This window comes from Coccinella septempunctata, chromosome 1 (genome assembly GCF_907165205.1).
Source record: "Coccinella septempunctata chromosome 1, icCocSept1.1, whole genome shotgun sequence".
NCBI classification, from domain to species: domain Eukaryota; kingdom Metazoa; phylum Arthropoda; class Insecta; order Coleoptera; family Coccinellidae; genus Coccinella; species Coccinella septempunctata.
The window spans coordinates 17,853,726-17,865,801 of NC_058189.1; the positions used below are offsets into that span (position 1 = coordinate 17,853,726).

Sequence of the window (12,076 nt, forward strand, 5' to 3'; positions counted from 1 at the left end):
ACTTATAATTCAACAGAGAATCGAAAAGCAGGAAAAAGTATTAAATTTTTTTCTCGTTTAACATTCATGTGAATAACAATATGATACATTTTTGAAATCAGCAAAAAAATTGCCGCAAGATGAAAGAACTTTCAACTATAGTTTACATAATTCCCCTCTGAAATATGTAAACTCAACGAAAAGTAGAGCTGGCAGAGTTACGTTTATAGAACCAATTAAACTTTGAAGATTTTTGCATGAAGCTGCCCTTATAAAAAGAAGACTTTTGTCGTTGATCATGGAACTTCTTGTATGTTGGATGTTTGTATAGTGCAAGTCAAACTAATCTATCCCGTGTTGCTTCCGTGTTGGTTCAATAAATGGTAATATTTTAGTATTATTGGATAATTCAAGGAGCAACCAACTAATCGATCAACGTTTACTCATGCATAATATTCTCCAGGAAACCATTTTTAGTACTAATACAATCATGACAACCAATGTCAATTCAAACACATCAACTTTTGGTTCACTTATGAAGTGTAAAGTGAAATGTTAACATTTTTCGGTTTATAGATAAATTGAATTCGAATTCGAAATGGTGAATGAAGATGGCAGCGGCGACCCCGCCGATGTTAAAGATCTCGAAGTTCGAGCGATAATCGGTTTTGATGGTATGTAGCAATTATTTTATGCGACTCTATTATTAGGTAATAATTTATTACCACATGTATTTCGTTAGCTTTTCCATTAAATGAAAAAGCTCATTGTTGTTGAACACCTACCTCATATTTTAACATTACTTTTCTCGAGTGGACCTTAATCACACGAACATAATATGTCGCACAGAGTATCAGGGAAAATTATGAGATGGTTGGAAAACTGAGTTGAAGTTGATGAAAACAGGGAATTTTCAAACAAGAAATTTGTTTAGTGATATTTCAAAATTACTCCCTCCATACTAATTTTCTTCCTCCAAACCTCAATATATCTAAACTGAAATTAATTTTGTTAGCAAATCTACAGGGTGATATTTTTTCTGGAACACTGTCTACTGTTTTCCTCTAAAACTTTTTTTGGTGAGCCACTGTTAATTTGAAAAAAATAAAAAGAAGCTCGCGTTTTACTATACTTTATGGTCTCCTATTTTTGTGCCGGATCTGCTATCGATTTCGAGAAACAACTCTGTATCTCGGAAACGAAACGTTTGCAATCTTATGTTGACGGGATTTTTTCTTAAAATTACTTGAGTAATCTCCACTCTTTGTTGGTACTTCCCATTTAGCAACACCCTGTATAAATGGTGTGTCTTTGATTCGTACAAACATTTCAACAGTAGATTCTTGAGGTCAAAAGAAACACTTTTTTTTCTTTACCATTTTTTCCGAATATGATTCATATTCATAGTATTCATATTATCCTGATTCTCCATAGGTACCGAAGTACCCCACAGCAGCTCCGTAAGCTTGTGCAAGTTCGGAGAATACGTTGTGTTCTGTGTAGGCTTTGTTACTGTGTCTAAGATGTCTAAAACACTGGTGTCTGCACTTGTTACTTTTTGCAAGCATCAACATTTCAGAAAATCGGGGATATGGGATCAGTTTCGTGGCGGCGCCATCATGTCATTTGCTTCGTTCTATCCTTGTTCTGCCAAAGGAAGTCCAATGATACTCTCTCGTTTTATTTTGTTTTGCGTTGATATCGAATATCGATCAACGAGTTCGAAATATGAACTGGCCCATTTTGTCAGCTGTTCAGGAATATTATTTGTGATTGACATCAGTTTAATTTTCGTTGTAAAAACAAATCTGTCAATATTTCACCACTTTCGAATAAGGGTTCGAAGGAGTATTTACTATTCTTCTTCAAGATAATTTCCGTTTGACAAATTGAATTTGTGAGGGGGTAATTCATTATGATTTTAATAAAACACAGTTGATTGGTCAAATGTCCAATATATTCAGTTGACGGAAAAAGAATTTTCACTATATCTACTCATGAGGAGTATTTGAAGAACAGACTAGAATAGATTTATGTATTTCTGTTTCTCAATACAATTCACATTACGTATTTCCAATACAGTTTTTTTGAAATATTGCTGATTTGTTCATCTGATTTGGTTCTGCCTCAAATTCCAACAACACCTAATTCTTAGCTGTAGTTCTTGATTCTCCATACAGAAAACTGAACGACATGTTGAATAAATGAATGTTCTACACCCCTTTCTCGAAACTAATACATTTTCACACACACAATAATCTCTTATAAATACAACATATTCGTAAGATGTAGTAAACTATTCAAATTATTTTCAAATAACAATTGACAATGCTCTGTCAAATTCTAAACAGCGCTACCTACAGTGGGAAAAACGAAACTAATCCCATATCCCCACGAAATTAAAAACAAAATCGAATCAGTGAATACACCAGAGTTTTAGACATCTTAACTGTGTCCTTACGTCACCTTAGGCTAGGCACAGCACTGTTAATTTGAACCCAACTGTGAATGGTGGCCCGTACCCGTATGGACTAGAAAATTCCTTCTATCAAAATATCAAAATATCGAAATACTGAGCCGACGCTTCTAACCACTAAGCTACGGACGATCGGCTCGGTTTAAAAGATACGGGATGTTGAAAAAACAAAAAAAAAATGTTATTTTTAGTTCTATCTCACAAACGGTTTTCTTTTATCGAATGAAGTGAATTTCGAAATATAATTTTCCTACTAGCGTTTTGAAAGTATTACTTTCCACAAGCATTAACGTTTGAAAAGAAGTACTTTTCTGCACTTAATCATTAAAGAATCACAACAATCATAAAATGTTGGCATGTCTCTATGCGTCAATCATAAAATTCAAACATTCCTTTATGCGTCTTGTTAGAATTTGAGTTGAGTTATTATCTTAGATTTTTGTATCATTGTTGCATTTACATTAGGATCATAGTTGATAGTTTGAAATAAAAAAAGGAGCGTTGACATTATATATGACAGAAAAATAAAGACTGAAAAGACGTCCGACTTTTAATTAAAAGACTTTGAGTTCAGTAGTAGACCAAGAACTGAACATTTGGTGACCCCGACGTGATCATGAACGGCAAAGAAAGACCTCAGAGAAGTGGAGCTGGAATTCGCAAAACTTTATCCCAAGACTTCGTGTGGCCCGACAGTTTCGGCAGAAAAGAAGATTTAGGACAGAAAAAAGACACGATAGTGGGAAATGAGCCTTCCAGAGACCAAGCAGAGACAAGAGAGGTGATTAAAAAACCAAAGTCGATTGCATCAATGAAAATCAATGAGTAGAGAGAGCTTAAGAACGTCCAAGACTCTAAGCATTAATATAGCCAGAAGAATTAATTTGGAAACTGAAAGAAAGGTAGGAAATAGAGATGAAGAAACTGGAGATTGAAAATGCTTTGAGACTGTTAGATCTGAAAGAAAAATTAGTACAAGACGAAGATGCTTCAGGAAAAGAAGAATTAGATGAAGAAGAGTGCAGGCACAGTGAAAAAATACTATAACAATACAATGATAAATCAATGGGTTGAAAGAAAACAAGAAGAGATTGATGATGACACAGAAAAGTAATTAACACATTCCCACAGCAATGTGATCCAAGTGTTAAGATGTTGTGTAAGACCGTTAATGAGGTACTCCATTCGGTGAATAATACAGTTCTACAGAATATAAGACCAGAGAAACGTGAGTTTTCAGAATTCATCTGCTTTGATGGAAATCCCCTGGATTGGCCAGTTTTATTCGTCAATTTCGTAATTTAACCGAGTCAAGTCGTTATTCAGCAGACGAAATTGTTTTCAAACTTCAAAAATATTTGAAAGGCCCTGCAAAGGCAGCAGTTGCGGGTATAATGTTGACTTCTGATGTGACCAAAATTATTGCAACATTAGAAACTCGTTTTGGCCGACCTGATGTTATTATAGAGATGCTACTGTCCAAAATTAGAGTAATATACAACCAATAAAAGACACAAATTTGGAAAAATTGATACACTTCTCGACCGAAGTCACTAATATCGTAACCATAATGAAATCTCTACATTCTATTGGTCATTTACAGAATCCACAATTACAAAGTGATTTAGTGAGTAAACTGCCAGACGAGTTGAAAATCAAATGGGGTGAAGTAATAATTCAAAAGAAAAGACAAAATTGTGAAACCAATCTTGAAGATTTTGCTAATTGGTTGGCTACTTTCTCAGAGGCAGCTTGTAAAGTAAGTGTTACTAGCTTTTCTGCACATTGGGATAGATCTAAATTTCCCTGGGACAAAACGAGATCGTCTTTCTACAATGGAAGAAGTACAGAAAGAGTGTTCACTCTTCATGATGGAAGAGTTCTTAAATGCAATTATTGTGAAGAGCCCGCCCATGATGACAATTGTCCAAAAATGGAAATGGATGATATGGAAAGTAAATGGAAGGTTGTAAGATCGAAAAAATTATGTTTTTCTTGTCTCAAGAGAAATCATCAAAAACTCAGGTGTAGAAACAAAAAAATTTGTGGAAAGAATGGATGCAAACTGTCACATAATTCACTTCTTCATAATGAAATCAAGAAATCAAGTGAAAACCCGATAGTGTCAGAACCCGTATCTACGAATATTGTTGGTATGGTGAGAAGTGAAACTACAGTTTTATTGCGGTTCGTTCCACTCAAAATTCATGGTCGAAACGGAACTCTCAAAATTTATGCTTTGTGTGATGAAGGCTCAACAGTTACACTCTTACATGACAAGATAGCCGATCAAATTGGAATACTGGGTGAAAAACAGCCACTATCTTTACAATGGACCAATGATAACGTGATAAAGGAAGAAAATTCTACTCGACTAGACATAAACATATCAAGAATCGACAATGATGACACCTTTCTACTAAGAGGGGTTCGCACAGTTTCGAATTTATCGCTTCCTGAACAATCTTTCAATTTACATGACCATCAATATTTGGAAGGTATTCCTATTGAGAGTTATACGAAAGTGAAACCTGTTATGATCATTGGTCAGGACAACATCGATTTGATTATACCCAGGCGTATCCAATCTACACCAACAAACTCAATTGTTGCTTCTAAATCTAAATTAGGTACATTGGATGTACATGGACCAATCCAATCAGACATACAAAATAGATCGGGATATCACATTTTTCATATATGTGACGAAAGAGAACCTGAACAAGATTTGAAGGATATCATGGAAAAATTCTACACTACAGAATCTTTTGGAACAATTCCTGTTTCTAAATTGGAAGTAAATGAGGAAGATACCAGAGCCAACGAAATAATGAATAGAACAATAAAACAAGTTGGCGAGAGATATGAAATAGGATTGCTATGGAAGAATGATGAATGCAAAATGCCAAATAGTTATGCTACAACCATGCAAAGATTAAATTGTACTGAAAGGAAATGTTTGAAAGATAAACATTTAGCTGATGAATATTGTGCCAAATTTGAAGATCACGTGAGAAAAAACTATCTACGAAAGCTATCAGTAGAAGAGATTAAAAATTGTGGTCCCCGCACATGGCACCTGCCGCAATTTGCAGTGATAAATTAATCCAAATAAGAAAAAGGTAAGAGTGGTCTTCGATGCAGCAGCAAAATCCAATGGTATCAGTCTGAATGACATGCTGTTGACTGGACCTCATCAAATGAATGCTCTTGGAGCTACCTTGCTGAAATTTCGTCAGAAAAAGATCGCCTTTTGTGGTGACGTGAGGGAAATGTTCCACAGAGTACTGATACGTGAAGAAGACAGGGACTCACAACGCATTTTATGGAGAAATTTAGAAAATTACAGAGAACCAGATGTTTACCACGTAAACGTTATGACATTTGGAGCAAAATGTTCGCCAGCCTGTGCACAGTTTGTTAAGAATTATAATGCGAAAAATTATTCTGAAGGAGAAATTCAAAAGGCTATTCTTGAAAAATTTTATGTGGATGACTACTTAGATTCAGCTGATGATGAAAAGGAAGCCCTAGCCCTAATAGATGGAGTTAAAAACACCATGCAGATTGCTGGCTTTGAAGTAGTTAGCTGGATATCAAATTCCGTTTCTCTGATGAGTTTAGTAACCGAAAGAACCCAGAATGTTCGGGAAGATTCTGAAGAAAAATCAGAACATCGAGTTTTAGGAATTTTGTGGAATTTCAGAACTGATGAATTCACATTCAAAATTGATTTCAGTAAATATGAAAACTTACGGCCAACCAAGAGGAATGTTTTAAAGTCGATTATGACATTATTTGATCCCATGGGATTCATATCGCATTTTATTGTTAAAGGAAAGATTTTAATGCAACAAATATGGAAAGCTGAAATTGAATGGGATCAGGAATTACCAGAAAATTTCAAAATCACTTGGAGAAAAATGTTAGAAAATTTCAAATTGATAAATAATTTTAAATTCCCAAGATGTCACAGTGTAAACATACCAAATGCTGAAAACATAGAGCTACACACATTCTCAGATAGCATTAAAGAAGCCTTTGCAGAGATCTCCTATCTCAGAGTAGAGTCAGGAGACAAAATAGATACAATGATAGTGATTTCTAGGACTAGGGTTGCCCCAATGAAAGAATTATCTATACCACGGCTTGAACTACAAGGTGCAATCCTAGGAAGCAGAATAGCTGCAAGTGTAACTAGATCTTTAGAAATACCAATCAATCGAGTTTATTTTTGGACAGATTCAATGTGTGTACTTGGATGGATAAGAGATAAATCGAACAAATACAAACAGTTTGTTTCCAATCGAGTTGCAGAAATTAGAGCTTCGGAGTGATGTGGATCAGTGGAGATGGGTTCCTACAAGTGAAAATCCTGCAGACTTAGCTACACGACAGACACCTACCAAACCAGACATGGAGTTCTGGATGCATGGGCCACAGTTTTTGAGAAAATCCAAACAGTATTGGCCGCAAGAAGATACTAAATTAGTGGAAAAACATCAAAGTACAGCCGAGGAAAAATTTGAAAGATGTTTAGTGATACAAGAATTCGAATTCCATGGTCTTCTCCCAGAAATAAAGCGGTTCTCTAAATATACGAGGCTATTATTCGCTACTGCACGATTTTTGAGGTCTACACATATTTTCAAAGATTTGTTACGTAAAACTCAGTTAAAAGACCCATCTACTATTTCCCAAGACATGAAAAGGGTTACTGACCAGGATTTAAAAGATGCTGAACAATTATTGCTGCAAAAGTCACAAAGGGATTGCTTCTATGAAGCATTAATGGACATTAAAAGAGGAAAAAAACTAGATCGACAAAATGCCTTATATCCTTTATGTCCAAAGTTGAGAAACAGCTTACTTGTTGTCAGTGGAAGAACAGATTTGTCACCCGTCTTAGATGAAGAGACAAAAAATCCAATAATTTTATCTCCAGAACATCCCTTGACGCAACTTCTAATTCAAAAATATCATGAGAACTTTAATCATCAAGGCATTGAAACCGTCTTGAATGAGCTGAGACAAAAATATTGGATCATTAATGGACGAAGGGCTGTAAAATCTGTATTCCAAAAATGTTTGAGATGTAGAATCACAAGAGCTAAGCCAATGGTACCTATGATGGGAAAATTGCCAGAAATACGATTGCAGAAAGGAAAAAGAGCATTCATCAACATTGGTATGGATTATTTTGGACCGATTTGTATCAAGAATGGTAGAAGAAATGAAAAAAGATGGGGAGTGCTTTTCACCTGCCTGGCGGTTAGAGCTATCCATCTAGAAATAGCTCATTTTCTAACCAGTGATTCAGCAATTCAAGCTATAATGAGAATGGTCTCTAGACGAGGAAAAAGATATTATGCGATAACGGAACCAATTTTCATGGCGCATCGAAGGAACTGAAGGAAGCTTTACGCCAATTCAGAATGGAAGAATTGCGAGAAAATTTGGCTGTGAAAGGAATTGAATTCTCATTCAATCCTCCTGCTTCCCCACTCATGGGTGGAGTTTGGGAATGAAGTGAATTTCGAAATATAATTTTCCTACTAGCGTTTTGAAAGTATTGCTTTCCACAAGCATTAACGTTTGAAAAGAAGTACTTTTCTGCACTTAATCATTAAAGAATCACAACAATCATAAAATTTTGGCATGTCTCTATGCGCCAATCATAAAATTCAAACTTTTCTTTATGCGTCTCTTTATTTGAATTGAAGTTTTAATGACATATAGGCGTTAATTTTCTACTCCCTAGTAGGAACATAAAATTCTGCCATCTTTCTATGCTCCAAACGACTGGAAAATAACTATTTTCATTTATTTGATGAATCTTTTTCGAACCCAAGATATCACCGACGTCTTCCAGTGTTTTCATTATGTCCATTACGTACCATAAAAATACCAAACATTCAAAGAATCCAACTCTTGAAACTAAGTTGGACGCTATCTAATGAATATTTGAACGTTTTGTGAAATAAAAGTATTCAACATATTTTCTCGTATAAGGCGCTGTTTTCAAGTAATTTGTTCCAAATTAAAAATATCTGTGAAATTCGAAAAATTGGGTACTTTGACCGAATGCAACTCTTTTTGAAAGATCCACAGATGTGTAGTGTCACAGATTTAGCCAGTTATTCCGAAGAAAATTTTATTCATCTGTCAAATTTGACAGACAACAATGTTCCGACTAATTTTTGATTGTTGTTTTAGCCAATGAGCATACAATTAGGCGATAATTTTGCATTAGTGCAAATTATCGATAATTCGCACTTGTGCAAAATTATCAGGTCCTTTAAAATAAATGCAGACGTAATTATGAAGGTTTATTAGGTACTTATAAGAGTAACATGAAAACTGTTGAACCTAGACCTAGTTATTGAAATTTTCACAATTAAAAACGCAATTATTGAAATTTATGATTGAACCAGTCGAAGTATGTTCTTGGTCAGAAAGAACGTTACTTGAAGCAGAAGTTGAAACTGAAGAAACACTAAACTCGGGGTTTTCACTGTTTCTCATTTTCCTTATTATTTCCTCGTGAAACTCTTTATCGAGTTGTAAATAAGGTTTTATTGAACTGACATTTCCATGTCCCGTTATTTTCGTTAGCTGGTTTTCGTTTACCCCAACCTTGGCTAGATGGCTTACGGCAGTTGCTCGGTGAGAATGGTTTGTAAATTTGAATTTTTCGCTATCGAGACCTGCTTTTTGGACAGACAGCTTTGTCCACTTTGCGATCTCGTTTCTGCCAACTGGGATATTCTTGAACCATATATTATTATTTTGCCATTCTCGATTCGGTGTAAGAAACAGACAGTTTGTCTTCAAGTTAGATCCTCGTTTTGACAAAAGTTTTTTGTATAATCTTAAAGAAAAAAAGGTTTGATAAGAAAAATTAAATAAGAAACTGTTAATTTGACCAACCTAACGGGGCAGATGTCTTCATTAGAAGTGTTTCTGATTAACCATTTACTGTCTGTTAGTCTGCGGCCTCCTCCTTGGCAGGTTTTCGAAAACACTGGATTATATTCTATTCTATTTGTGCTAGTTCCATCATTAAACTTCTCTTCTTGAAAGAAATCCGTCAAACAGTTGGCTGCCTCACCTCCTCGAAATGCTAGCTCATAAGATATGAGATGAAAAAATTTTTCCTGCAGACCCTCCGGATTGTTTTCATCGTAAAGCTTCAAAATTTGCAGCAATTCTTTGTAAGTAAAAGCCGATGAGCTTTCTTTTATCTTTTCCGGGTTCATTTGTAATATTTTGCGCGCAGCATCTCGTGCACCCCTAGCCGATTTAAATCTTACATCATTAAATGGATCTATTGTAATGCCGAAATCTTCGCAATATTTTTCCTGAACAAGTTTTGCTGTCACTTTCCACATTGTTTTCACCACACTTTCTTTATAAAAGTATCCATCCTTATGGGCATGTTGCTTGCCCAGTCCTTTAGAATGAAGGCAATTTTTTCCACCGAAGTTCCTCGTTCTAATAAGTGATTTTCGCCACAAAACTCTTGAAATTGTCTCCATACTGACGTTTTTGACTTTTTTGTGTTCGTTGGCGTAAGATTGTCTATATTCTTATCAATATCTACAGCAGAAGCGTTTCCAAATCGCGACATTGCACTCAGAAAATTTGAAAATGGGATTTTTATAATGCGTCGTTTACTAAAAAATTTTTCATTGTCCACAGCAACGATTTTTTCCAGCAGCTCCTATGTGCCTGCAATGAGTATAAATTATACAATTATCGTCGCCACTGGTGACGGCAATGTGACAGCAACTTACAGCGACACAATACGATTTTATGGATTCACAAAATTTTCTTATTAAATTTAACTCTTGCAATGAAAATGAATCGATAATTTTTGACAAATCTGCTCTCATGCAAGTTAAACTGTAAAAGGCACTCGAGCGCTCCGCGCACTCGTGCTCTTTTCAACTTAATTTGCATTCGAGCATATTTCCCAAAAATTTTCGATAATTTTCATTGCACTAGTTAAATTACAACTGATAATTCTGTTATTGCAGGGGTGGCACAGCTCATCATGAAAAGTTAAAATGGCTATATCTTTTTATCAGGGCCCAAACGGAAAAAATGGTTTATGAAAAAAATGTTTCTTTTGACCCCAAAAACTTCGTAAATCTCGCCGAACTTCTCAGAAAATATTTTTTTGTGAAGTGATGAACTTATCGCAAATTTTAAATTTGATCGTATCCATTTTGAAGTAAATTACTGCGATGTCAGTGACATTTACATCAAATTTTGCATTTCACACCACAGAACACTGATCACCTTTTGACTAGGTGTAGTGTAGATAAACTACACCTTCTCTACACTGGTGTAAATCCAATCAGCAAACGAATACTTAAATCGAGTGTAAACTACACTGAGTGTAGAAAAGTGCTACACTTCCCATGCAAACGAAAGGACCTTTTCTTTTGCAGAGACGATGTCTAGTCGTAAATATCCATCAGTTGTTCGGAATGTGACGGAATAAAGGCGGAAAAACATTATTAACACGCGAAGCGACCTGATGAAACGTGATGCGCGTTGTGTCGAATCAAATATATTGTTTTCTATAGACCAGAATCATACTATGAAAACCCGACGCGACGCCACGCGCGTACAATTTACGCGTCAGCTCGCGACGCTCGCGTAGCGTGTTAATAATGTGTTTCCGCCTTTAGTTGATCATTTTCATGAACCAATCAAACCACCTTCAGTACTGTTTTATAAAATTTGATTAAGAGCCTGTAGAATTGATCATAAGCAGTTGTTATAGATGGTGCTTTCCTTCTACTCTATAGTTCCTTTTTGATCAGAATTAATGTTTACTAATAGTTAAGGCTTTTTCTTAATTTATGATATTTATTTACCGCTTACTGAGGTTTAGCTCACATGTTGCTAATTTTGCCCTCATCATGTTGCATGTCCATGAGTTCAGTGCGAATTCGACGTCGAAACGTTCCATACTTACTTTTTTTTTGCTTTAGGAAATTACCGCAAAATAGAACTAAAGTGCTTACTGTTCGCGTTGGTATGCAGTGCAGCATAGTTTAGCCTTCTGGCATAGTTCAACCTGCATCCATCATAGTTTCAACCCGCTGTATTAGGATCATAGCTTCATCCGCATTTTTATTCAATCAGAGGAAGGTCGAGATTATCATCTTCATCCCTAATATACAGTTGGAGTGCTGTCTATCCTTCTCATTATATCTTACCTTCACTCTTCCTAATTTATTCCATTTAGCTGAAGGTGAACTAGGCAATATCACTTCTGGAATTGAACTAACTCCAAAAATTCATTTAGTAGTATTTAGTTAGTAGTTATTCATACACTCCTCATTTCAGCTATACTAGCATTTGTCTTTGTAAGTTAAAATTTTTTAATAATTGACCAAAGGCCGTACTAAATAGGAGAGTTTATTAATATTCAGGTAGGACCAAAAGATAGTACACAATACACAATAATGTATTGTTAGTTATTTTCCTAACGAGTGCGAAAAGTCATACGTTCAAGCACGCGACTGCCGTTGACCGAACGACGCGAAGCGGAAATCGTGTAAGCTGACGAGTAAGGGAAATAGTTAAATTCCTATCCCGGTAACG

At 35.5% G+C, this 12,076-nt stretch overlaps 1 protein-coding gene across 1 annotated transcript in view; it reads left to right on the forward strand.

The window, feature by feature from the left end:
• Positions 1-475: 475 nt before the first annotated feature.
• Positions 476-12,076, forward strand: part of LOC123313946 (cilia- and flagella-associated protein 52) — a 57,762-nt gene continuing 46,161 nt past the window's right edge. The window contains exon 1 of the mRNA XM_044899059.1: positions 476-653. Coding sequence (XP_044754994.1) covers positions 578-653 — 76 coding nt within the window. The 5' untranslated portion in view covers positions 476-577. The remainder of the gene's footprint in view (positions 654-12,076) is intronic.